Source organism: Micrasema longulum, unplaced genomic scaffold (genome assembly GCF_059751315.1).
Source record: "Micrasema longulum isolate JH-2025_06_02 unplaced genomic scaffold, ASM5975131v1 h1tg003210l, whole genome shotgun sequence".
Classification (NCBI taxonomy): Eukaryota; Metazoa; Arthropoda; class Insecta; order Trichoptera; family Brachycentridae; genus Micrasema; species Micrasema longulum.
In genome coordinates, this window is record NW_028280297.1 from 30,334 (window position 1) to 57,705 (window position 27,372).

General features: G+C 31.0%; 4 protein-coding genes across 9 annotated transcripts; 2 read left to right on the forward strand and 2 right to left on the reverse strand.

The window, feature by feature from the left end:
* Nucleotides 1–1,172: 1,172 nt before the first annotated feature.
* Nucleotides 1,173–6,808, reverse strand: LOC148270973 (uncharacterized). Of its 4 annotated transcripts, XM_088241971.1 has the most exons (17): nt 6,094–6,808; nt 5,937–6,008; nt 5,762–5,821; nt 5,620–5,673; nt 5,476–5,535; nt 5,334–5,387; nt 5,190–5,249; nt 5,048–5,101; nt 4,904–4,963; nt 4,762–4,815; nt 4,618–4,677; nt 4,476–4,529; nt 4,333–4,392; nt 3,603–4,164; nt 3,255–3,514; nt 2,560–2,862; nt 1,173–2,474 (listed from the first exon to the last, which is right to left on the reverse strand). In XM_088241971.1, the coding sequence occupies exons 1-17, from the start codon at nt 6,413–6,415 to the stop codon at nt 1,312–1,314; spliced, it is 3,312 nt and encodes a 1,103-aa protein (XP_088098097.1). In that variant the 5' UTR covers nt 6,416–6,808; the 3' UTR covers nt 1,173–1,311. The 4 variants fall into 4 exon arrangements, with proteins under 4 accessions (XP_088098097.1, XP_088098098.1, XP_088098099.1 ...); XM_088241972.1 differs by lacking the exons at nt 5,048–5,101; nt 5,190–5,249 and having other exon boundaries at nt 6,094–6,550; XM_088241973.1 differs by lacking the exons at nt 4,904–4,963; nt 5,048–5,101 and having other exon boundaries at nt 6,094–6,550.
* A 1,736-nt stretch (nt 6,809–8,544) lies between these two features.
* On the forward strand, nt 8,545–12,825 carry LOC148270974 (uncharacterized). The gene is made up of 5 exons (XM_088241979.1): nt 8,545–9,392; nt 10,252–10,390; nt 11,049–11,475; nt 11,571–11,727; nt 12,117–12,825. The coding sequence occupies exons 1-5, from the start codon at nt 8,710–8,712 to the stop codon at nt 12,400–12,402; spliced, it is 1,692 nt and encodes a 563-aa protein (XP_088098105.1). The 5' UTR covers nt 8,545–8,709; the 3' UTR covers nt 12,403–12,825.
* A 512-nt stretch (nt 12,826–13,337) lies between these two features.
* On the reverse strand, nt 13,338–18,272 carry LOC148270975 (ankyrin repeat domain-containing protein 40-like). 2 transcript variants are annotated; one of them, XM_088241981.1, is made up of 4 exons: nt 17,965–18,272; nt 17,591–17,868; nt 14,233–14,366; nt 13,338–14,150 (listed from the first exon to the last, which is right to left on the reverse strand). In XM_088241981.1, the coding sequence occupies exons 1-4, from the start codon at nt 18,084–18,086 to the stop codon at nt 13,965–13,967; spliced, it is 720 nt and encodes a 239-aa protein (XP_088098107.1). In that variant the 5' UTR covers nt 18,087–18,272; the 3' UTR covers nt 13,338–13,964. The 2 variants fall into 2 exon arrangements, with proteins under 2 accessions (XP_088098107.1, XP_088098108.1); XM_088241982.1 differs by having other exon boundaries at nt 17,960–18,174.
* Nucleotides 18,273–18,347: 75 nt separating this feature from the next.
* waw (Translation factor waclaw) lies at nt 18,348–26,076 on the forward strand. Of its 2 annotated transcripts, none has more exons than XM_088241978.1 (10): nt 18,348–18,477; nt 19,279–19,468; nt 20,222–20,344; nt 20,430–21,163; nt 21,496–21,627; nt 21,803–21,918; nt 22,431–22,663; nt 23,992–24,120; nt 24,618–24,701; nt 25,821–26,076. In XM_088241978.1, the coding sequence occupies exons 1-10, from the start codon at nt 18,401–18,403 to the stop codon at nt 25,944–25,946; spliced, it is 1,944 nt and encodes a 647-aa protein (XP_088098104.1). In that variant the 5' UTR covers nt 18,348–18,400; the 3' UTR covers nt 25,947–26,076. The 2 variants fall into 2 exon arrangements, with proteins under 2 accessions (XP_088098104.1, XP_088098103.1); XM_088241977.1 differs by lacking the exon at nt 25,821–26,076 and adding an exon at nt 25,127–25,417.
* Nucleotides 26,077–27,372: the final 1,296 nt, after the last annotated feature.

The window sequence follows — 27,372 nt, forward strand, 5'->3', positions numbered from 1 at the left end:
AGAATAATAAGAATAACATTCAAAAACATTTTGTGAACAGCGAGTGAAAAAATACAAGCTTCTTGTCCTAATACATAAACTGCTATACAAAATTAAATATTTTAAGGAGTTTGAAGGTTTAAAACTAATATCAGAAAAAGTAAACATAAGTAATTGTTCAAAATAAATATAAAGATCAGAAGCATTATAAATAAAACATTATTACGAACTATAGGTATAATATATAGAGGACCTAGTACATTACAATATGATCTTATAGTGCAGTGAGAACATTTAACAAATTTTCTAATCTAAAATTATAATAGAAATAAGGAATCAATTGTACAAAATAATTTAAGTTTCGGTAGAAGTTTAAAGGCAAGACAGAGTGTCATTGATATGATGTCTTGCTATCATCAATCACTTGATAAATGAAACAGAAAAAAATTCAAATAATGTTAAAAGACTTTTTTAGAAATAAAAAAAAAAAATCAAACAAGTAAAAACCAAGAAAAGTATAATCCCTTTTTTTCTCCAACTTTTTTATGTTTTAATAAATGTTTTATAAACAAAAATTGATAACGTCAGTAAAAAATCCTATAATTAATATGATTTTAAAAGTATTTAACAATAAATGTAACAAAACTGTTTAGTTTAGCGTTTAAACTTATTGGAATATATCCATTGCATTAAGCGGGCTCTTATGGTATAATAATTATAATACAAGAAGAAACAAATATACAAACATTTTTTCAAAAACAAATATGAAACATAATATGCTTTTTGTCCCAACAAATTGCTGTATAGTTATCATAGGCAACGGTTGGATATAGATATACCTGAAGCATTATTTAGGACCTTAATAAATACAATAATTACAAAACAATCTGAAAAAAAATGAACTGCCATTTCAGTTTGTCATCAAGTGCTCAGACGTTAATTTATATCAAATTAAATAGTTATACATTATGTACTAAAAAAATAATATTTTAGGATCCTACAATCATGAACTAATACTTTATTAATGTGATAAATTTGGCCAACAATGAATGTATATTATTTACAAGTTTTAAAAATATGTGTGTTTTACTTTAAAATAATAGTTAAACCATAATAAACAACTTCATCAACAATATCTAATGTATCCGAATAACAAAAAGAGGTTCTCCGTCTGCATATTATATTATGTTGAAAATAACTATACAAATTCAAATGATCAAGTATAAAAAAATACATGGGAGAACTCAGCATACACAAAGTTAACTAAAGAACATACAAAAACCTTCTGAATGCATTTAAAGAAGAATAAAAATGCACTTTTAAATTAGAAATTTATGATTTACCTTTTTTTTTATATTTATTACTTTTTGCTACTGCTAATTTTTGAAAATAATTTAAATTGGATTTTAATAGCTTCGATTCATACTTTCCTGTTAATAATTTATTTATTTCTTGTGTCCAGTTATGCAATTGTAATTTTATGATTAATTTAATAATTTTTACTTTAGTCACATTAGAATGGTCTGGACACAACCAGTCAAATTTTAAGTTTTTTTCTATAATGCACTCCAAGTTCTTGTGAAATCTTACACTAATTAAATTGTTGGGATTATTTAGATATTCATTAATTATTTCTATACATCTTGTAAATACATACAGAAGGTTTTTAGACGCTATTTTTAAAGATTTACATTTATCATTCCTTTCCCTTAAAGTTAAATATTTATGATGAATTGTTGGTTCTGTTTCCGTAAGCGACTGTTTGCAGGCCTCACAGTAATTGTCTTTCAGAATCCTCCGACAAACCCAGCCAGCAACATACCCATGGGCTCCAACTTTACTCCTCTCTTGTTGAGAGTGTAAAACAGATATACCACTCACAGTATTGGCATTGCAATAATTTGCTATTGTCAAAATTGATGATGAAACCATTGAATCTTTATTAAGATCAGATATTGAAACTGAAGTGAAGCTATTATGAGAGAGATTTATAAACTCTTTCAAGTTTAACAGCATTTGTCCTCTATCATCTTCGCAGTTGAAGGTTGGAGAGTGAGCAGATAAAAAATTAGTAATTACTGCTGACTTAAAAGAGTTCACAAAGTCTCTGCATGTAGGATTCACATTCCTTCCATTGTACATCCTAATCATACCAAAAAAGTTTTCTAAAGGATCTTGGTTGAGACGACGCGTGACAAGTTTTTTAAGACCTGACTGATGCATGTCCGCCCAGAGCCCCTGGAAACCTTTCAGAGTTGATATATAGTTTTTTAGAGATGGTACAATCTTCTCTTTTCCAGAATGCAAAAATTTCATGCTTTTTAATTTATTGATAGCTTCTATCCAAAATGCATGATGTGCAGACTGTGGTGTAGTGATATATCTCATTTTCCCCTTTGAAAATTTGGAAGCACCATTTGTACTGTCAAAGAGTTTGTCGAAGAATAAGATGACATCACTGGTAGCCAACAAACTCTCCTTCTTCGGTGATGATACTGCAAATTAAAAGATACATATTTACTAAACATATTTTTGAGATACAATTTATTGAAAGGTAGCACTAAACATTTCAACACATACCAAATGCTGCTGCAAAACGAAGAGCGGCAACCATCCTTTCACTTAGCACTTTGGTACAGTTTCTAACTTTCATTTTCTTAATTTTGTCAGGTATGATATGTTCGTCATTTATGCTTTTCAGTAGCCTAATATCCCCTATTTTAGAATCTTTTTCATAAACATATACAATATCATCCCAGCTACAAACTTTTTCTTGATAAATTATGTTTTTTGTAAGGAAATTATTTCTTAATCCTTTAATTAAGTGTGGAGGGTCATAAATGATATAAATTTTATTATCATTTATATCAAAAAACGTTTCATCTGAAAAAAAAATATTGATTTGTGAGTAATCATATAAATGACGATGATAAATTAAAAAGAAGAGAGAAAGTGAAAGTCAATTTAAATAGGGAGTGATATGGCGTTATTATTATTATTATGGATAACTTACATAGCGCCATTTTTGTAAGATAATACCTCAAGGGCGCTTTACATAGTGATTCTATAGATAAATAAATTTAATTGAAGCTTTTAAATTTGTAATTTAATTAAAACAATTTATTTTGTTGTCACATGCTACAGATTTATTCAAATATCCTCTCCGCCTACCCCTACAGAAAACGGCGAGATTGTTTTTTTATTTTATTTATAAATCAATTTAATATAAAATGTATTGATAGTATTAACTATTAAGTTACATAAATAGTTCTTACCATAATTTTTTCCACTGAGAAAGTAGGCCCTCCTAGTGTCATCTTTTAAATAACGCATTGCCCCTACATTCGTAGCACCTTGGTCACAAACACTGGCCTTGACGATGAGACCAGTACTCATGACAGCAGCGTACACCTCACGAATGCACTTAACTAATTGAATGGCAGGAGTAGTGCCTTCACAAAAATAATATGCTATGGGCTGACGCCAAGAGCCGGTTATGCCTCTAATCATAAAAACCAGTGCGTGGTCAGCAAATCTGAAATAAAACATGTAATTTAGTATTGTAAAATCAAATATATAAAAACAAAGCAATATTTGTAAAAAAAATGTTCAAACAAACAAACCTGGCTTTTTTTACGGTGCCAAAATCAACAAGCCCTTGGAGCCCATCTTTCTCGGAACCAAAAGACAGATTAGTTATCAGTGCCATCTCATCAAATACCAATGAACACATTCTGTCTCCTGGGCTCCAAGAATTAACTGCACTTTTCAAAAAATTAATTACATTGCAATTTATTCCTGTCTGAAAATTTAACCCATCGAGAAGTCTGTGTAAAGTCCTCCTTGAAGGCAATGCAAATATTCTTCGCAAAAGTTTGTACCCTTTTGGCGAGTTTTTCAATAAGGCGAGCGACATTATTTTTTCATCAAAGGAAAATCTCCTGCCATTTTTTTTTCTCTTCGAACATTTTATTTGGCACCAAATAAATGTTTTGACATCATTTGACATAAATTTTGTCAACTGTTCAAAAGAAGAAGATTTGCTGAATTTAGTTGCCTTTTTTAGCCTTTCACGAAAAGAACAGGCCTTCCGCTGGTATCGCTTAGCAGTTGATCGAACTTTTTTATACGCGCTGCTTATATAATCATACTGAGGTTTTAAATCCAAATTATTCATTGTGCTTTCTGTAAAAAATCCAATTGAATAATTAATATTTTAATACAATGACATGAAAAAGTTTAAAAAAAAGTTCTTACCAAAAACATTGGGTCTAATGATGTCGGGAGAATGTAGCAAAAAACAATATATGTATTTAATTTGAAATAAAACTTAATATCAAAACAAATATTTACCAGTAATAATATTTGGAGCATAACTTATTTCAAAGGATGGTCCCGCAGAGATAGAAGGAGCTGAAAAGACAATTTGTAAAGCATTACAAAGGTTTTAAGGGTACAAGAAAGTACATATAAGTGAAAAAAGTCCATACACTCACCAATTAGATTAGGCACGCTAATGGCAGTAGTGTGTAGGCTAGTCGAAATAGGATCTAAAGAGAAATAGTCACGTGTTATTCAGGATTCAAAATGTATGCAGATAGTTCAAAACAAAACAAACAAGGTAAATTGATTACTCACCAGCAATTCTCGACATGCATCTTATCTTGACAGGGGATGGTCCAGCGGAAATAGAGGTAACTAAAAAGAAAATAAATAAAGCGTTACACAGGTTTTAAAGGGTACAAGTAAATACGGTCTGGCGGAAACATTAAATACACATACCAGTAAGCGTAGGCACGCTAATGGCAGGAGTGTGTAGGCTAGTCGCAATAGGAACTGAAAATAAATATTCATGAGTTATTCAAGATTCAGAACGTACACACATAGTTCAAAATGAAATAAACAGGGCAAATTGAGTACTCACAAGCAATACTCGACATGCATGTTATCTTGACAGGGGACGGTCCAGCGGAAATAGAGGTAACTAAAAAGAAAATAAATAGAGCGTTACACGGGCTTTAAAGGGTAAGAGTAAATACAGTATGTCGAAAACATTAAATACACATACCAGTAAGAGTAGGCACGCTAATGGCAGGAGTGTATAGGCTAGTCAAAATAGGATCTGAAGAGAAATAGTCACGTGTTATTCAAGATTCAGAACGTACACACATAGTTCAAAACAAAACAAACAAGGTAAATTGATTACTCACCAGCAATTCTCGACATGCATCTTATCTTGACAGGGGATGGTCCAGCGGAAATAGAGGTAACTAAAAAGAAAATAAATAGAGCGTTACACGGGCTTTAAAGGGTAAGAGTAAATACAGTATGTCGAAAACATTAAATACACATACCAGTAAGAGTAGGCACGCTAATGGCAGGAGTGTGTAGGCTAGTCGCAATAGGAACTGAAAATAAATATTCATGAGTTATTTGAGATTCAGAACGTACACACATAGTTCAAAATGAAATAAACAGGGCAAATTGAGTACTCACAAGCAATACTCGACATGCATGTTATCTTGACAGGGGACGGTCCAGCAGAAATAGAGGTAACTAAAAAGAAAATAAATAGAGTGTTACACGGGCTTTAAAGGATAAGAGTAAATACAGTCAGGCGAAAACATTAAATACACATACCAGTAAGAGTAGGCACGCTAATGGCAGGAGTGTGTAGGCTAGTCGCAATAGGAACTGAAAATAAATATTCGTGAGTTATTCAAGATTCAGAACGTACACACATAGTTCAAAATGAAATAAACAGGGCAAATTGAGTACTCACAAGCAATACTCGACATGCATGTTATTTTGACAGGAGATGGTCCAGCAGAAATAGAGGTAACTGAAAAGAAAATTCATAAAGCGTTTCATAGATTTTAATGGTACAAACAAGATTGAAACTAAATTATATACTTAATTGATAAATAATATACTTAATTGATAAATAATATACTTACCAACAACATTCTTTGATGTGATGATAGTGGGATAAGTGCAGCCAGTAGGGACATTGTGATACTGTTTCAAACCTATAATAAATCATTAAAAAATAGTATGAGAAAATGTTTTCACCAAATGGCTATTTATTTATTTTAGAGGTGTAGATTCACTTACCTCGATTGGAAGTATAATGTTCTGGTATATGAAATTGTTCTTTTATGCAACGTTCTCTGTCAATTTCAACTTGGCTAAATAAAGTGGGGATTGCTCCAGAAAGTAACCCACGATCCCCTTCAATAAATCTAGCTTCAAAATGCCTTTGGCAAACACGATAATATCTACAAATCGTACTGGGTGCAAGAGATAAAATTTTCTTATTTTTAACATTCTTCACCCAACTGTTAAAGACGGCAGGGTTTTTATTGCTGGGAAAGCAATACAGCTTTACTTCGTCTTTTGAAACTTTGCAGGATTCCACACAACAATATTTATTCATGATGACGCCTTAAACGCTCGTATCTAAAACCAAACAAAAAACAACAGAATCAAAACTTACGAAACTAAAAGATTTGCTTAAAATAAAACTTATAAAACTAAAAGATTTGTTATAAAACATATAAAACTAAAATATTTGTTAAAATAAAGACAAATTCAAATTAAAATCAACAGTGTAAGCAGGTGAAAAGCAAAAAAAAGTCAATGTAAACAATGGCTGTTATCGCTGCAATCACCGAAAAAGTTATGATTTGAAATTATGACAGTTGACAACAACGACGCCATGACAGATGTCCGACGATCACAGCGCCTCTTACGTGCAGACGCAGTAAACTAACTAATAATAATAATAATAATTTAGAAGCAACTTTTGTATCAGAGTGCCAAGCGTGTGTCAAAATGCACAAAACGTTAACAAACGATGCCCAGACGTCCTGTCACAAAGCGAAAAACAACCGAGATTCGAGAGACTAAGCAAATACGTACGGCTACAAACATACAAAAATAATTCAACAATTCTAGTACTTACCTAGTGAACAGTGCCTACTACGGTAAATTCGTTTTTTTTTAGTTTGGCCAAAAAACATTTAAAACTTGAGACAATTTTAGTAGAAAAATGAAAAGTCGCATTATTGTTTCATGGCTTTAAAATTGACATCATTATAATGATTTCCTATTTCTTATGTTTTAGAAAACATCACACAAAAAATTATTCAATTTATGAAAATAAATAATAGAAAGGTGAAAATCGAGTTGTGGTCCTGTGGTTTCTCGGACTCACGGACCAAAGGTCCGTGGTTTGAATCCCACTCTACCCCAACTCGATTCCATTTTTTAATAGTGAGTTATTTACAACTCGTTGAAAATGGCCCTCAAAATTAAATATTTGGGTAAATCATAAGAACGCAAATATTATCAAAATACCTTGAAATCAGTGTATCAATGCAGTTTCCTATGCATCGTTAGTGAATGATTATGAATATTTCGTACTTACATAAGGTTGACAGTGTTTATTTTTTTATTTTACGTGTGTTATACTTATGATTAGTTCGATGAGTAATTTATAAATTTCGAAGTTATTTACTAACTACGTAAATAGAGTGGCAAAACAATTATTTTGTTTTTTACTTCAACAATTAACCATACAAGGTCTATTATAACATTTACGTAACAATTTTCTTATACTAGTTCTAAGACTATTTAACACTATTTTAAACTTACTGTCCTAATATTAAGACTGTTATTGTAACATACATCAACAGTGTAAATATTTGCAGACATGTGCATTTATGCACGTACATTCACTACATGGCATGTAAATATTTAACCTTTGTGTTTTGGACAAATAATATTTTGTTTATTTATTTCAAGATACATTTATACTAATGGAAACTTTTCACTTATGCCGGGAATCCTGACTGCGGCAGACGCGGGTAATGAACCAGCACACATCGTGGTAACGCGTGCGTTACACACCTGTCTTAAATATATATAAAAGAAAGAAGATATAAATATATATATTTATATCCTCTTGCTGTATGGTTATGAAAGAACTTGTTAGTAAATTTTATAACGGAAATATCTCAGCACTGTTCTGTTAGTGATTGTTAATTTCATTAGCGAAATTGAAATTGATTTTCTAATCAATTGTCATAATATTTAGAAGTAGAGATCTTTTTGATTTTTGCCAGATAAAAAAGGAAAAAGTTGTACTCCCGATTTATTCTTTAGTTTCAGTTAATTAATCTATTACATAAGATTTACTCAAGCACCTTTTTTGTATTGGTTTTCAACTATAGAAGGTCCAGTTCTCCTAGTGAGATCACAAAAATGATTTATGATTCAATTTGTATTGTGACTTTCTGCACTTATTGGCCTTTTGTGATTCAGCATATTTTTTACAAAATTAAGGTAAGTGGTTTTTATTTTTTGCCTTTTAAAAATCACTATTTAATTATAATTTGTTGATATTACCGCAAACCTTTTTTGTAAAGACAAGATAAAAGTTCAAAATCAAGGAATCAAATCTCAAGGAAAACATTATTAATATTGGGATAGATATTTTTTTTTAGAAACAGCACTATTTTTCTGTGGTCTGTACATGTGCTTCCATATATCCCATATATCCTTAGTCTATGCTTGTCACTTAACGTGCTTGCCTTTGACACATTGCGTTTTAGTAATTTAGGTTATGTATTCATAAACCAGCAAAACTTGCGGTCTTTTTGTTTGCTATTCCTGGTTTTTACGTGCAGTAAATCTTTTGGTCAGATACATTTTTGTGTAAAATTAATAATGAAGATTACGAAAGGTGCCACCTCAAAACATGAAGCTAAAATATCGAAGGTCCAACAGAAATTGGGGTTAAAGAAAACTGGAAAGATAAGTAAAGCTTCCAGTAACATCAAAGCCAAAGACTTCAAATCAGAAGTTAAGGAAATCTTCAAGAAGGATATTCAAAGTATTCCCAAAACTAAGAAACAGAAGGCAGGGTTGGAAGAGTCTGCCCACGATGTCAAACCGAATAAACATTCTAAGGAAGTACCCAATAAGGCTAATAAGCTTCCAAACGGTTCGTCTAAAAAAGCCGTGAAGCCTAATGAAGAAAAAAATGAAAAAGTTGATTTGAAAGAAGTAAAAAATTTTGGTTCGAAGGACTTTCTTAATAAGAAACTTAAAAACAAACCAGAATTTAATAAATCTAAGAAGCCTGTCATTGCACAAGAAAAAACCGCTAGAAATTCAGATGAGGATAGTGATTCTGATGAGGCCAGTAAAAAAAATGCAAAAAAAGAACTTTCTAAGGATGCCAAACCGAGCATTCCAGATAAAACTGTTATTAGAGCTCTCAATGCGCTCAATAAACTTAATGAAAATTTTCAAAAGAAAAAAAACCAACTGTTTACAGAAGAAACTCCTGTAATTGTTCAAATAGATTCTATCAAAATATCTCAGTGCACATTGCGAAAATTAAGATTGTAAGTACATTTTTAAAATTACATATTATTTTCAGTATGTTGAAATATTAGAAAAGTACTGGATTTAATGAAACCTTAGGATTTTCTCACGATTAATAAGTATTTAAAGAGGTGGCAAACTTCTGTAAGGGATTATGAGAGTCTGGACATTTACAATCTTCGAACTTGTTAAACCAATCATTGGCAGCTTATAAGTTCCGTAAATGACTTGCATTGCTTCGTTTCCAAAGAGGTTCGCAATCTCTGTTGAAATGTTTGTCCGTGTTATTACCTTTGTCCAGACACACTTAAACCTTAATTATAAATAGCATAAAATACTTTATACTTACACGTAAGCTGAAATAATACTAATTAAATACATTTTTTATTTTTTATAATTCATTTATTACCATTCACACCCATTAAAAAAAAAAATAGGAAATATTGTTAGCTATCTATGCCTAGTAAGTTAATTTGTGAATATCTGATACAAACTAAAAAACATTATATCGAGATTTTCTGTATTCTGTGGAACTGTATTTTAATTATAATAATAAAAATACTTTATAGTTTTATTCCAGTTTTCCAATTTTTTACCAGTGGCCGGGTTTCTTTATATAAAATCATGATTTACAACCCCTGCTTGCACTTGTATTTAACATATAAATTTGTTTAGTCTCCCGCCAGTCTGACGATTTTGGTCACTGGTAAAAAATTATAAATAAAAGTGGAATAAAACAACAAAAGTATTTTTATTATTATAAATAAAAACATTATATTTCTATAAAAAAAAATTGAAGTAATATTTAGTCTTAGAGTAATATGTTGGAACAAACTTACTAAAAACTGTGTATAATAGTATCGTTTATTTTGATTTCAGTAAACTACCACACTCTTTGGTAACAGACGCATCAGACATTTGTCTGTTTGTATGTGACTTGAAGAGGGGCAAAAAGGTGGACCATGAACCTACACAACAACATTATGAAGATTTACTGCGAGAGAAAGGAGTAACCAATGTAACTTTTAAAAATATATACAACATATATATATATAAATATAAACGCACGCACATATATAAGAATGTATCATAATTTCAAATGTATGATTATTATTTAGAAACTTCACTGGTCTGTCTTTCAACCTTAACTTTAATGATTGTTGACTGAATTTTTCTATAAAATAAATAAGTAAAAAAAACAGTCCAATACAATCAATTGCTTACTAAAACAGAAAAATAATTTTGAAAATCACGTAAATCGTCAGCTGTCACCTAAGTTTTCAAATAGCATTTATATTTTATATAATTTTTTTTGCACCACAACAGGCCAGGAGGCCCAATTACAGTGGTGAGTTACATCACAGAACACCTAGGCTTGAGAAAAATCACATTTTAATTTTTGTGTTCTCACCAGGAATCGAACCCGGAACCTTCTGTTTGTGAGTCAAGCGTCTTGACCACTACACCACGGAGGCCGCCTTATTTCTTTCATTATTATATCTTGCACTTGTTTATGTGTAACAAATAAAAAAAACACATAAAAGACCAATATTTTAACTAAATTTTGAATCCCTTTACAAAGCACAAAAGTCACCAATGAAATAGATATCAGTAGATCATAAATTGTGTTTTTTTATATCCCTTTTTTCATATTTTTAAAAAACATTGTATTTCAGATTAAAACTATCATACCAATTAGACAAATAAGGGTCGAATATGATCAAATTGAAATGAAAAGGAGACTTTTGACCCAACATGATTTTTTCCTCGCCGATGGTAGAGTGAGTGGCTTACTAGCGCACAAGTTAGGTAATACATTCTTCCAAAAGAATCAATTACCCACTCCTATCAGAATGGACGCCAAGAATTTGAAGCAGGAGATAAATTGTGCTCTTCATAAAACTGTGCTGAGGCTCCACGGGGAAGGCACATCATTCACTATCCGCATCGGCAACGGAAAGCAAACGCCAGAGCATATGTGTGAAAATATTCAAGCCGTTTTGCTACAAGTTGCAGAGCAGTTCCCCGGAGGGTGGAATAATATTCGATCTGTCTACGTAAAAACTCCACTCTCCATGGCAATTCCAATTTACATAACACTTCGTAAGTAACTCTTTTTAACTAATCTAGAATTTTATTTGTAAAGTTTAATTTCTAAAAATGTTTACATTATTTATCATTTGTTATTTTGGTCGTAGGAAACAAAAATGAAATTAAAAGGCCTATTGTTAAACCTTTGCACAGTAATGATGATATGGTTGAGGATGAAATAAGTACACTTCTAGATGCTAAGGTTAAAGTGTTTAAAAGTGGAAAAGTTATCGTCGTTAAAAATAAGGATGGCGCAAAAGAGAGGTATGAATAGATATTATTTATTAACTTTAAGATTTTTTGTCAATATATTACAACAGCAATAGAGAACATCTGAGAGAACGGAATATGGAAGTCTAGGCATCTACAGGGCTTATGACCTGTCATTGGCTGGTTTAAGTATCTGATATAAATTCTGCCTATGTTTGAACATCTGTATTCCTTCAATTCTTCCCTCTGTTGCCTTTTGTGAAGTTTAAGAGCTGAAACCTTTATTGATGCGGGTGAGATTCATCTGACTGATTTATTTCACCTACATACTAGGCCACACCTGCAAATATGTTCTGTTTAAACTAGTTATTAAGTCTTGTTGGGATTTTTTATTTTATGAATTTGATATTCCACGACTTACTCAATTTGTGTATTTTTTGCAGTGATGAATCCATTCCAACAAAGAAACGTAAAATAGATAGTAAGCAGAAGGATTCTAAGAAGTCTAACAAAAAAGGTTTTGAAAAAAAAAGCGTAGATACTGATGATTCGGACATGCAAGAAGATGACAACGATTCCGGTGATAATTCTGAAGATACCGATGAAGTAAACAGCGATGATGGAGACAAGAGTAATGATGATGGAGATAATAGTAACGATGAAGAAGCCAGTGACGATGAAGACAAGAGTAATGATGAAGAAGCCAGTGATAATGATGAATCGGATTAAAATCAATACAGTAAAACTCCAATTATCCGGATTAATGAGCGCCAGATGTTATCCAAATATGCAAAAATTAGGATAATTAGATTAACCATTAAATTAAGGCAATGTTTTGAAAGAAAACGTACAATTTACTCTATGGTCACTTTTTTATTGCTTTTAAAGTAATACAGCGAACTCGAATCACATTAAAAACTTACTTAAACATGTCCAGCAAAGTTAATTGTTTTGACACGCCACCACCATTTTTTATTTGTTATTATAACATCTTTCTTTTTTATTTCCTGATAACGATCCAGACATTTGGCAATCCGGATGACTGGAGTTCGGATACACGAAGTTCTATTATAATTGTTTTTATTTGTTTTCTTTTTGAACTTTATATTAAGAAAAATTTTGAAATGTTTTGAATAAATTGGTAGGTATGTTTATTTTATTTTTATTAATACCATCATTTTCTAAGCAGTACAATGCATGTGGGGATGGAAGAATGTCTTTCACCTTTGTGAGAAACACTTAGTGAAGAATAAAGTATAAAAATATGAACACTATTCCAGGTGAAAAATTATGGAATTTTGTAAAATATTCATAAAATATATGGTACAGTTTCATATTTATACATATTTTAGTTATTAAATAAGCGTGGTTAGCACCTCATGTCAATTATAACTTTAAAGTGACAAAATCTTACGATTTATCTTTTTATGAAAAAGATAACTTTAAACCTACACATTTACAGAGCACATAACACTAAAATGTACTGCAAAGAAATAGGAATCAAGTATGTATTTTGAATGAATGGCTTTTATTCTTATCAAAGGTAACGAAACTGCACACTGATGCGCCATGTGATTACTGTAAAATGAAAATATAAAATAACAAATTTATAAATGAATTAAAAAAAATAAACAGAGATAATTTAATGATAGTAAAAGTCAATATTTCTTTTGAAATGATTATATTAAATTCATTAAAACAGGATGAAAAAAATAATTACAGTTTGACCAATTTCAGTAATAAATAAATATGTATATGAAAATAAATTTTAAAAATCAAATCAAGCTTTTATTTCACATAAGTTGAAAACTTGTTGTTTTGGTAAGGAAAAATGAGTAAAATTAAATAAAAAATAATGCAATCAATGTAAATATTTAGTTATATAAAATAAATAAATCACACATAATACTAGAAAATGTCTAAGGAAAACACATTACATACAATATTTTATGAGACATTTCGTGAACAAGCGTTTCAATCAAATTGCTCAGCCATTTCTAAAATTTTCACAGTGAAAAGTAAATTAGTTATCCTGAAAAGAGTGCAATTATATAATGGCTTCACAAAAACCTATCAGGAATATTCCATTTTCGTGCTAATTGTTACTCAGAATATATTGTGACTTACACTTATTTATAAAAAAAGATATTACCTAACTAAAAAATAAAGTTATTTGTACATAATTCATAATATGAATACACATAATAATTTGTAAAATTGGATTGAGGTCTTTCCTCTGAATTAGAAAACAATAAGAACATTAAATCTCATTTTTTCTTATGATATGAAGTTTAATACAAAACAGTTTGATTTCTGTTGGAGGAAATAGACGGGTAGATGTTAGTAGAAGTCATTTGTAATGGGCCCGTTATTGTTGACTCTTTTAAAACTACTTCCAACTCTTGAAGTGGTCTCAATCTTCTTACATCTGCATCCGATCGAATACGAGTATCGGGAAGTTTACGTATTCGATTAACCTGTATGAAGAGAAACAAGATTTGTAAAATATTTATATAACTATTTTTTTATTGAATTGTGGTGCGCAGAGTATTAGTTTACCTGTTCGGGGAGAATTTCTAGTTCTTGGCAGCACATGGCCAGTAAATTTTGATATGTAGCTCCGAGTCGGGGTAATTCTACTTCAATAAAGTCAGTGTCAGAAGAATTTGCTATGCGGATTTTGAAAACTGGTTCTGAAAGTAACGTGAAAGTTGAAAATAAATGGCTTTGAAAGATAAATATACCCATTTGAAGATTACGTCAACAATACAAAATAAATTTTCTTATCATTAATGAATAATAGATTTAATTTTTCTACTGACATTTCTTGGTGGAATTGCACTTTAATTTTAATAAAAAATACTATATTTGGTTCTATTCCACATTTATTTATAATTTTTACAAGTGAATGGGTTTTGTTGTGACTGTCAGACTGGTGGTTGAAAGCAAGGGTTTTCACTTGTATTCATAAAACATAAGTCGGTCACAAAGAGGCATGTTAGGGCCTGTGGCCACAACAAGATCTCGACAATATCGGTAAACTGTGCCAGTGAACAAAGAAACTAGCAGATTACTTCAGCTTATTTCTTCATACAAAAATGTATGCTGTATTGAAATTCTTAAAACCCAGTTGCTATTATTTCCTCCTTAAGTAAGCTTGCAGATAATAGGTATTGATTGTCTATTTGAAAACTAGTATTTCGAACATGATTTCCTAAGGATTGTTTTTCTTTGATATGATACAGTTGACATATGACAGGGCATGTGGGGCTCGACATGGCCCTTTTTGACATTACTAATTTTCATAAGATATCCGCACAGTGTAATTTCAATCATAATGAAAATATAACTACTGAATGTCATTGTAACGTTTTTTAATGAACTTTTGTACGTCTATTAAAATAGTGTAGAAAATATCTACATACACCGCAAAGTTAATGATTGTTGTTTGAGTTGATTTCATAGATTTTTGGTAAAAATATTTTGTTGTCAACAGCTGAAGCAGAAACACGATGTTTACGGAATCACAGTCATTTATATTACTTTTATATACCTATATGTAGGAACAAATTAATTATAATTTTTTGTAGCTTACCTGTAAAAAAAACCATTTGCACTGAAATATACGTCATAAATCATAAAACATATACATGTCACTAAGCACGTACTAAACTGTCAAGATTCATGCAAAATGCGAGATAAGTGTAAGAGAGGGGTGCTAGGATTATTTAAACATGTGAAGTGAATGGACAATAACAGAGCAGCTAAAAATATTTACACAGCAAATCACATTGGGGTTACTAGGTTCTATGTAGATTCATAATTTTTTTGAGACATGAAAGTTTGAAATGAAGACATTATTTTATCTAATATTTTTTATCAATATTGTCTTAATAAAGTTAATAATACACCGCAAGACAAAAAAAATTACGAGTTTACCTGCTACCGCGCCCCTTGACTTTACTGAACCCTTTTTCTAAGAAATCCTTTATCGATACCTCTTTCTTTTGTTTAATAAATTAAGGACACTATGTGTCACCTTTCTACAATATTTACATTTTAAAATGTCTCAACAGTCTTGTTTTACCCGCGTTTGAGTGAACATAACACAACAATCATGGAAAGTGCAAAGCAAATGTCGATTGCGATAAAATCCAAAATAATCACATTGTCGCAAGAAAACATATCTAATTGTGAAATATCTCGTCGAGTTGGGTATTCAGAAGGTGCAGTGAGGTTTTTATTAAAAAAAATCCAAGAAACTGGATCCATAGAACGGAAAAAAGGAAGCGGACGGGGGCGCGTGACATCTGCCCGAGATGATCGCTTAATAAAAAAAATTGTTATGCGCGATCGATTTTTAACGGCACCTGAAATACACGCAGAGGTGCAGTCTACCAGCACATCAACATTTTCAGTAAAAACAGTGTCCAGACGGCTGTTGGAGCATGGTTTCCAAGCACGGAGTCCCGCAAAGAAACCATTACTCACGGACAAAATGAAGAAGGCTAGACTGGATTGGGCGAAAGAGCACCAGAATTGGACCTTGGAGGATTGGCAAAATGTTATTTTCTCTGATGAATCAAAATTCAACCTTTTTGGTCCAGACGGCAGAAAGATAGTTCGACGAAAACGTGGGGAAAGATATCATCCGTCGTGCGTCACTCGAACCGTTAAACATTCACCCTACGTGATGATTTGGGGGTGCATGACAGCATACGGTTTAGGACCTCTAAATTTTGTACAGGGTACGATGAATGCCTTAAGGCAATATGCCCGCCCTTATATGTATATTTATTGTATATGTATATAAAGTGTCAATAAATAAATAAATAAATAAATGCCATTCAGTACAAAAAAGTGTTAAAAAAACATATTATTCCAACAATCGAGGACATTACGCAGTATACCGCGGACCCAATTTTTCAGGACGATTCTGCGCCGTGCCATAGAGCCCGCACTGTGAGTACAAATATATATATTTTTAAATGCATTTTGTGACCACATGATAAATAATTTATTGTTTTTTTATAGATCAATGAATTCAAGGAGAAAATTGGCTTAAAATCGTTGACGTGGCCCGGGAATAGCCCTGATTTGAACCCGATAGAAAATTTATGGGCGATTATGAAAAAAAAAGTCGGGAAAAAAAAATCAAAAAACATTGAGGAATTAAAAAAAAACTTAATTCAAGTTTGGGAAGAAGAAATAACATCAGAAATTTTAGATTCGCTTTACGCTTCTCTAAATAATAGAATTTTACATGTTATAAAAAATAAAGGTGAATTCACTAAGTACTAAATATTTTTAAATGTTATAAATATGTTTAAATGTAAAATACTTTAATTTAAAATAAAGCGATAAGAACCTACTTCTTAAATATGAATTAAAAAATAACATGTCTTTTATTATTCCATCACAAACACTCGACCATAAATGAACCGTTATGGGTCTCTAAGGTTCGGGTAATCTGATACCTGATATATAATGGCAATTTCTAAGTACAATTCATGAGTAAGATTTTTTATTTTAACCTTGAAATAACGAGTAGTCATCACATATGTCAAACAATATAAAAAAAACTAATTAAATATCAAGAATAATTCATTATATGTCAATTTTAGTTTTTTTTGAGAACTCGTAAATTTATTTGTCTTGCGGTGTAATTAAGGATTGATATTGTTTTTCTTTAAAATTTTGATGCAGATAGAATCGATATTTAAATAAAATAAAAGTTCTATGTAAAAAAACATATTTTGTTAGATAGAACCTTGTTTCTCCAATGTGACGAAATGTGTGCAGAAACCACGAAAAACATAGTATAACTAAGACCAACAATTTCTGATGTGTGGATATGTTAAAGGTCTGAATTATTGAAGTGTTTCTGCATTTGTGGTTAGTTAGATATATATCCTACCTTGTACAGATGGCTGGCTACTCAAGCTGTCATGCCTATTAAATCCCATCATATTATGGGGTGGATCATAAGCCATGCGGTCTATGATGGGTGAGCGGCTGTTTGGAGACATTGGAGGTGATTCGCAAGTCTGCAAGAGTTGAGCCACTTCCAAAGACGTCGTCAGGTCTCGAGGCGTCTGTCCTGTTACAGTTCTGATAGAGCTATCAGACCCCCTCGACAGCAACAAAGATACCATGGCAGCTTGTGAGTTCTTACAAGCCCAATGCAGAGCGGTCCTGCAATGAACAAAAAAATAAACATTCTCAACGCTGCCACACAAGAATTTGTTAGTCTAACGATCACACTTTAAAACAAATAAATCGGTACTTAACCATCCATTTAGTGGATTTCTTGAATTAATATCAATTCCGTTATCAATCAACTTTATTGCGGATTCGAAATCTCCTAAACACGATGCTTCTCGTAGTTTCTCTTCTAAAGCGCGTTTATCCATTGTTTGAAGAAAATTGTGAATATTTTTTTAGCCTATTCTCGAATATTTTTATTATTGACATTTCATTTTTATTATTGACAGTTATTTCATTATTGCCATATAATATATTTATAAATGCCATTTAAAAAAATCATGCGTGATAAATCGGAGCGATTAGTACACAGTGCACACTGTAGTCTCGAACGCGAACTTTTTCACTTGTCAATTTGACAGCGCGTATTTTAAATGAATATATTTTAAGGTTATGTTTGTAATACTGTTTTAAACGATTTAGTATAGGTAATATTATAAATAAAAATAAAATATTAAAGGAAATGCCTCCCATTAAATATGGCATTCTAAGAAAACTTAATAGTTTTTGTTACAAATCCTACAGTTTTGTATTGAGAAGGTAAATATCATTTGAATAATTTGAATCAATAAAAGATACTATGTTGACAACAATACATTAATGTAGTCTCGATATATTATTGTTTACGGTAATATGTTGTGCAATTGAATATTGAGCTCATCTATCTCAGAGGAGTTACAGTTTAGTGAATCTCGAATCAAATAGTTTTAAAAAAAAGCCTCATATCACTTTGTTCATTAATTATAATATGTTTTTGTTTCAGGTTGATAGATTATGATTTTTTAGAATAAATAAAATAGCCTATCTTTTGTCTATAAGTTAGACTATACACTGCCATAATAATAAGAAGTCATAATAATAATTATGAATAAAAAAATCTTTGAAACACAGTTAAAATATATATGTATTAATAAATAAATGCTTACGACAAGCTATAATGACGGTCTCTGATACATAAAAGATGGCTCACCAATGCTTCCTTATTTTTTTCTCTTTTGCATTCAACAAATTTTTGTTTGCTGTAGTTTGATCTCGTTATCAGTCACTTCCAGAAAATGGCAATGCGGTGTTAAAGAAGACCATGCTAATGAGGCAAGTTTGCCAAAGAAAGCATTTCACATTTACTATCAATAGCTTTGTTATCTCTGAAACAGTAGCCAAAACGTCAGAATAAATTCGACCTTCACGGAATCACCCAAAAAAGTTGACATATTGATAACAGTGACCGTAAAAATTTACACACCTAAATAAAAAAAAACTCCGTAGCCTATTTTGTGGTTGGTTTTGATCTGTGATTTGTTTTATGTCAATGTCTTTAAACAAATATTTTTTATGTTTTAGAGTGTATTCTTCTAGTCCAGAAATTGATGATCCGAAAAAGTTTGATGATATTTCTGTAGATAGAATAAGAAACTTTAGTATTGTTGCGCACGTTGACCATGGAAAGAGCACATTAGCTGATAGGCTTTTAGAAATCACCGGTGCTATTAAATCTGGAGAAGCTAAAGCACAAGTGCTTGATAAACTGCAGGTTTAATTTTCTTCCTTTAATTCGTGTGTTTATTCAATTAAAATATTAAAATCATTTGGGTGTGTTATTAAAGCATTAGCCTACAAAATATGAAGCTTGCTATCTAACTCTAAAATCGGTAACAATATATCTTGTCCAGTTCAACAATGTTTGAGTATGTCCAAATGCTTGCAGACTGGCTGGATTTCCTCCCTAGGGAGTTATTCATATTTCAATTTATTTTAACAGAGAGGAAAACATTTTTTGAGAAGAGAATGTGGAAGTCTAGGTATTTACAAGGCTTATGACCTGTCATTGGCTGGTTTAAGTGGCCACTTTACACACTGTGTAACATTCACCATTCTGCCCATGTTTGAACATCCATATTTCCTCAACTCTTCCATCTGTTGACTTGTGTTATTTGGAAACCGTGTAAAAAGTGGCTCCGGTAAAAATTATTTACTTTTGATCAATTCTTTGTATTAAGCGCCCTTTCCATATGAGTTTATATAAGTTATATAAATAATAATTAGAGCTCTGGTACTGTTGATATTATGTTAATTATTTGCACTAAGATTTATTTGTGAATTATGTAATTTTAACAAAAAGACATCCATTTTTGTGACGTCTTTACTTTATAGATTGTTTTATTTTTTCAAAGAGTTTTAATCATGTTTTGTCTATTCCGAAAAAGGAATGAAATTTCATTATCATTTTTATTCTTACAAATTACTTGACGGTTTACTCTGTTAAGTAAAAATGTTTTATTTTTAGGTTGAGAGAGAGCGGGGAATAACTGTAAAAGCTGTAACTGTATCTCTCAGTTATTCCTATAAAGGAAAAAAATACCTTTTAAATCTGATAGATACACCAGGTCATGTTGATTTCTCTAATGAGGTAAAATACAAGAAAAACAACTAACATGTCTTATTTGTGAATTGTTAATGCCAATTTGTTTATACTGTATTTATTATTTTCTCAGGTTGTCAGATCTGTTCAGGCTTGTCAGGGTGCAATATTATTAGTAGATGCCAATGAAGGGCCGCAAGCTCAAACGGTCGCCGTACACTCTCTGTCAGTACGCCAAGGTCTGACTATCATCCCTGTATTGAACAAAATAGATCTTCCTTTTGCCAACCCACTACGGTCTAAAAACCAACTAAAAACTCTATTTAAAATTGAGCCAAGTGATGTCCTCGAAGTGTCCGCTAAAAAAGGATGGGGAGTGAAAGAAGTTTTAGAAGCTGTAATAGAAAGGATTCCCGCTCCACCCGTTTCTAAAGATGATCAGTTTAAAGCTTTAGTATTTGACAGCTGGTACGATAGATATAAAGGTGTAATGTGCATGTCTTACATACAAGGAGGAACGGTCAAAGTAGGGGATTCGGTCAGATGGTTTTCTTCAAATAAAATTTTAGCTGTAAAGTACATTTCGCTTTTAACACCAGAGGACGAACCTATTAAAAATGCTGCAGCTGGGCAGGTGGCTGTTATTGGGTGTGGAGCTAAGGGTGGAGGAGCGGTTGGAGATATTCTTCTTGCAGGTGATGTTCCTTTTGATTCTGTTGCGGAAGCGAACTTTAAACCCTCAGGACCACGTCACATGGTGTATGCTGGTTTATATCCTGTAGACCAATCACAGCATCAAATTCTACAAAGTGCGCTCAATAGATTGTGTATGAATGATCCAGCTGTTAGCATAACAATAGATTCGAGGTATTATTTTACTTTATATATTAATACAAAAGACAATGTAATAAGTATTATACTATACTAAATAGCAGATTGATATCAAACCTAAAACTGTTCCGAAAAGTGTATTTTTCAGTTATAAATGACATGTCAAATTGAAACTTTGCTGTGCAAAACCTCTTTTCTTTCCTGTCTAATTACCACTGTGCTGTTGGTAGTTTTGTATTCTTATTTCTATGTAATTAAATTTATTGTAAAATAATCAGTTATCAATATGAAAAGTATCTTCAATTCATAAAATTTTACATACTAATCTAGCAAAAAAAAAACACTACTGATATTTAATTATATTTCAGTCCGGCATTGGGACAAGGTTGGCGTGTTGGATTTCTCGGCTTATTGCATCTAGAGGTGTTTACGCAGAGACTCTTTCAAGAACACAAAGCTGAAGCCATTCTGACAGCTCCATCTGTTCCCTTCAAAATAAAGTATAAACTACAAATTTCTCCCATACAATCCAGATTATTATTTGACAAAATATTATTAGTGTAGTAATAATTTCAAAAAAAATCCTTTGCATTCATAACTTTTTCTTGAATGAGTATCTTTATGAATAAATCATGTAATATTATTTTCTCATGCTAATATTTTTATTTGTTTTAGAATACATGGTGCTAAAAATATAAAACTTTATGGAACTGAGATTGTAACTTTAACTAATCCAGCTCAACTACCTAATATCGCTAATGTGGTTGAGTTTTACGAACCTTTCATAATTGGTATGTATTTTGTGCTATTTCAATAATTAGTTTACTAATAACAATAATAATTGACAAGTCAACTAGTATAATTAAATGTAAAACTAAAGTCATGAAAACTTGTTCCACATTTTTTTATTTATTTAAGTGAGAAGTAAGTTTTAGCTATCAGTCTGAAAGTTCTAGCAAAAAACATTTTTACTAGATTTTACAAAATTATTAAACTTCAAATTATTAAAATAAAACATAGTTTAAATCTATAAAGTTTTTGTAATGGACCAGCATTTTGTGAAAACTTTCCAATATGTCATTTAGTTTTTCTTCTACAATTGTACAATGTAGATATCATGATTATTAAAAAAAAAAAACTATTTTCTGACTTCATGGGATTTCTTCTTGTATTGAGTTGGGATATTCACAATTCACAAACTAAATATATAAATAAATACATAATATAATGACTCATAATTAAGTCCATTTTATATACGTAGAAGTATATATTTTTTATGTATGTAGAAGTATATATTTTTTAGGAACAATAATAACGCCAAATGACTATATAGGGGCTGTGACAGCATTATGTATGGAACGTAGAGGTACCACTTTGCCTAATGTCCCTGTAGATGAAAATCACATTATGTTGCAATTCCGTCTTCCACTTAGTGAGATTGTAATAGATTTCCATGATATACTTAAAAGTGCAACATCCGGATATGCAAGCTTTGATTATCACGATGATGGGTTTCATGTCAGTCCACTTGTGAGGGTAAGTTTCATATATTTTCTTATAAATTAAATAAAGATTCCCTGTTTTGCAAATATTTTGTGAAAATTTATAGATGAGTGTGATGACTTGACGTCTACTCAATTAAAAACACTGAAAAAGAAAAATAAGCAGAGATAAGTCTGTGGTGGTCAAAATCCATTGAACGATGACACACACATCCACCAAATGATTTTACTTGAAGTGTAGAGCAACAACCCAAGAAGCAGCTTAGCATTTTCTCTTGAATACAATACGTTATATTCTGCAAGACCAACAGTATTACACAGGCGGTGAACTCGATAACGAAATTAGATGACTTATCTGGTGCAACGTCCTGGAGTACATTAACTTCATTCCCACCATGATGACACGAGGAACACGACCTATAAAAGGACCATTTGGCGTGGTAACATCATCGCCAGTTCCAGCATGTAGTCCAAGTGCAGTTAGTTTAACTTATAATTGCCACTACTCGCGCTTCATAACCATGTTCTTTGCATTATTCACTATCTAATAAATACGCATTAAACCCCGACCTCGTTTCTTCTGTCGATCTTCAACTGGGGTAGGAGCTCCAAACCCAAAAACCAGCAAAATCCTATAAGTGTGCCTTGTAGTGTATAGCGGTTAGCGTGCTTTGCTTGAGGTCCTGGGTTTGATTCCTGATAGAAATATTGGTTTCAAAAATTTATTACAATATTGAACTGAAAAAAAATCAGATATATATTTTTGTTTGTAATCTTTTTATAGACTGTTAAAGGTTAAACCGTATAACAGCTTTGTTGCGCATTACAAAATTTTGTATGAAGTGCCATTTGTTTAATCCATAACAGTGAAATAAATATTTCATGTTGCTGCGACCCGCTGTGACGTATATTATTATTTCTTCCTAAAAATTGCTCTTTTTTGGAATAACAAATAATAATAATTTTATTTGGCATTTTAAGAAAAATCACATTTACATAGCACAAAATAAGATAATATACAATTTATACATTAAAAACATGTTTATCTGTTATCCCTAATAGTACGGTACAATGTATGTATATTTTCCAATATTAGTTTTTTTGATGCATCTATCTATATATGCGTATGGTGTAGTATCACACCCACAGGCAACACAGCAAGAAGCGACAGCAAGTCGATCCAAGATCACCCACTCAAATAATTTTATACTCACCCAAATGACAGCGGGCACCCTGCTATCACCGCTCACCGTATATCCCACATGTACATACATTATATACACATATCAGCACTAAAATAATAATGATACATAAACTAATTTTACAGATTAAACATGTAGAATCTTTTCTTATGCACTTTAGATGGATATTCTTCTGAATGGCGTCCTGATAGAGGAACTAAGCACTATAGTGCATTCAAGTCGGGCTTATTACATGGGGCGCAAGTTGGTAGATAAATTAAAGGAAATGATTCCTCGACAGATGGTGCAGGTGATTCAATTTTTATTTTTAAAAGTTTGCTAGGCACAGGACATCCCAGTAAGAACATGCATGCTTTAAAATTAAATTATTTATTTTATTAGGTAAACAAACAGTATGTACACATATATTGCCAATTTCTTTGTGTATTAGTGTAAGAAAGTCATGCACACACCAAAAAAATTGTTTACACTTAATACAACAATTTAAATTATGTTCAATATAATAAATGTAAAAGAAACGAAATGAAAAAATATGTATATAATAATAATAATAATAAAGTTAAATGTCTGCTTCTCTCAAAATTTCTATAATTTTTGATCTAAATTTACATTGTCACAATCAGCCTCGGTAAATATATTGTTATATTGGTCGCATATTCTAGGTATTGTAGATTGTTTAAAATAGTTGGTTGACAAATAATAAATAAATATTCAAAGATAAGTTCAATGTATTACATTTTGAGATGCAGTGAAGAGAATTCCATATGAACTTTAAATACTTTTTAGGTTGCTATCCAAGCTAAGGTAGGAGGAAAAATATTGGCCAGAGAAAATATTCAAGCTTTCCGGAAGGATGTTACAGCTAAACTTGTAAGTACACCTTACAGTACTATCCACGTGTGAAATATAAATCTTATACATTATAAGCAAGATCAATAATACTGTAATTCCCATAAAAAAGAAATTGCCTTAATGTATCCAAATTGTATTTAATTTTATTTTGTGAAATTGACTATCATCCCAACCGTCCATGCACTCTGTAGCTGCAAGACGTGTTGGGATATTTATTTATTGTACAGCGCCCTTGAGGTGATTTTCACAAAAATGGCGCTTTATAAATTATCCAAACATTATTATTATTATTATCATGCGCAAATAGACTTCCAGTTGAGAGAAGATTTTTTATCCGAGTTAGTATGTCAATAAACTAAGAATTAAAAGATTAGAGTACCAAAGTAATAGTAGCACCCAATGTTTTCAATTTTGATAGAAAACGTTTGTATAACATTTTACAGTATGGTGGTGATGTTACGAGGAGAATGAAACTTCTCAAAAACCAAGCTGAAGGGAAGAAAAGAATGAGAAGCGTAGCCAATATTAGAATCCCCCGAGATACATTCATAGATGTATTGAAAAAATAAATACACAATTTTATTTTAACAAATTTATTGCACAAATTTAAATAGTTTAGTATGTACATACATAATTGTATATTTCAAGGACGGATTGTTTACACACCTTACAAAATACATGATTTTATAAGATATGTATTAGTTACATTATAATAAATTGATAATTTAATAAAATACTCGTATTATTTTGATATGGCTTTAAGCTTAAGAACGTATACCTACGTTTTAAGACCCAATAATATATCACTTTATTTATCTAAAAATAAAAAGTACACATATAATTTCTTCACATTACATTTTAAATTTTATAAATGTATAAAGGAAAAAAAAAAACAAAAACTTTCACTCTTTTTAAAAATGTTTTTTTATCACAATTTTAATATGAGATGTAAAGCAACTAACTATGGATTTTTATTTAAAAGTTTAAAAAAAATAGCATAGCTAACTATGCAACTACATATTCGATAACATATTTTGTTTACACACAATAGTAAACCAGTTATAACCTAACAAAAATAATGAGTAACAAAAATATACATATTATCACAATCAAATTATAAAGATAGAAATCTTTCAGCATGGTGGGGACATCACAAGAAAAATGAAATTAATCAAACTGCAAAATGAAGGAAAGAAAAAAATGAGAAGTGTCGCTAACATCAGAATACCACGAGACACATTTATAGATGTTTTAAAAAAGTAAAATTAAATACATTTACAGAAATCCACTCTAATCCAAAAGCATGTTTAAATGATACTTTGTATTATTTTGAAATATTTGTGTGTCTACTGAATTTTTTTTTTCAAAATCCCGACATAAAATTGCAAAATATTATTTTAATTGTGGATTCTTATTCTATTATCACAATGCATAAGGATAACAGTATCTACATAGGGGTCGATCAAAATTAACCGCTTGGATGCCAAACTAGTGTAATGCAAAATGTACCCTAACTGCCGAGCATTTTGCCTGCGCTTACTGATTTTTGAGCCCTTTTTTATGCAATCGTATATAAAACATAACACAATCGCAGATGGATTGCAATTCTTGGTTTCGCCCTATATAAACTGTATATTTACGTGGTTTTAACTCGGCAATTACGTCTATATAAGAGTAAAACACGAAATTCTTAATGATAAATAAAATTTTGCACTTATAATTTGTCTTAAAAAAACCTATAAAACAACGACTGCATCACAAAACTGTAGTTTTAAAAATAAAAACCATTGCAGGGTATCAAAAATACAGGCTATCAAAGTAGTGAAACAGTATGGTTATTCATATAAATATTGGGCAGAATGACCACCTTCTTTAGTCTATGACGTTCATTTTCAAACCAATCTATCTGTTCGTTGTGCTTTTGTTTGTAAAAATCGTAATTTTGTCCCTATCATAATATCATGTATTATATATTTCTAAAATATTTATAAAATTTGATATAAACTGGTAAACTATAAACAATGTACTAAACTGTTAAATGCTTTTTACAAAAAGGGCACTTTCATAATGCCAGCAATGTCGTTAGTTGACTGGTATTAATTAATTTATGCAAAAAGTAGGACGAAAAATCAATTTAAGGCCCTAAAGTCCACAATACCAAGGAAAATAAGGTGAATTCCGCTCTTTGTTTTGGCGCACAGATTTACGCTCCAGCACTTAACAGGTACCAAAATTGACAGCAGTTAATGTATGAAAAATTATGCATAAAATTATATCTAACAATTATGTATAAAAAAAAGGTTAAAATAAATATTTCATATCAGTAAGAATTTAAATATGTATATAATTGTTTTGTAAGCATATAATTCTTGGACATTCTCAGTTTTTTTTATAGTTCTTAGACCAAATATGTACTAACTAATATATTAACGGAACAATTGGCAGAACTGACTGAGAAAAAGCGGAAGAGAACTTGGGACATCGTACGCGGAGTAATTTCAGAAACACAAAACATTAAAAAAATCATAGCGCTGATAATGTGATACAAGTCTGTTATATAGTTTTTTTTAAATCACTGAACTTCCTCATCATGGTTATACTATATTTTTATATTAGAGATTTAATAAATATGGCTTTTTACTTTGTTTCCACTATAAAATGATTTTATTATAATCCCATGAAAACTTAT

Bases quoted from the DNA above. Each gene is read 5' to 3' on its own strand.
- LOC148270975 (XM_088241981.1), bottom strand. From the start codon at position 18,086: ATGGATAAACGCGCTTTAGAAGAGAAACTACGAGAAGCATCGTGTTTA. The intron at 14,367-17,590 runs GTAGGATATATA...CGTTACTTTCAG, and splicing joins TAGCCAGCCATCTGTACAAG to AACCAGTTTTCAAAATCCGC. The intron at 14,151-14,232 runs GTAAACTAATAC...CTCTTCATACAG, and splicing joins TAGAAATTCTCCCCGAACAG to GTTAATCGAATACGTAAACT.
- waw (XM_088241978.1), top strand. From the start codon at position 18,401: ATGCCTCCCATTAAATATGGCATTCTAAGAAAACTTAATAGTTTTTGT. The intron at 20,345-20,429 runs GTAAAATACAAG...TTATTTTCTCAG, and splicing joins ATGTTGATTTCTCTAATGAG to GTTGTCAGATCTGTTCAGGC. The intron at 21,628-21,802 runs GTATAAACTACA...TATTTGTTTTAG, and splicing joins TCTGTTCCCTTCAAAATAAA to AATACATGGTGCTAAAAATA.
- LOC148270973 (XM_088241971.1), bottom strand. From the start codon at position 6,415: ATGAATAAATATTGTTGTGTGGAATCCTGCAAAGTTTCAAAAGACGAA. The intron at 5,536-5,619 runs GTATGTGTATTT...TTTTCTTTTTAG, and splicing joins TAGCGTGCCTACTCTTACTG to TTACCTCTATTTCTGCTGGA. The intron at 5,250-5,333 runs GTATGTGTATTT...TTTTCTTTTTAG, and splicing joins TAGCGTGCCTACTCTTACTG to TTACCTCTATTTCCGCTGGA.
- LOC148270974 (XM_088241979.1), top strand. From the start codon at position 8,710: ATGAAGATTACGAAAGGTGCCACCTCAAAACATGAAGCTAAAATATCG. The intron at 11,476-11,570 runs GTAAGTAACTCT...TTTTGGTCGTAG, and splicing joins TCCAATTTACATAACACTTC to GAAACAAAAATGAAATTAAA. The intron at 11,728-12,116 runs GTATGAATAGAT...TATTTTTTGCAG, and splicing joins AAGGATGGCGCAAAAGAGAG to TGATGAATCCATTCCAACAA.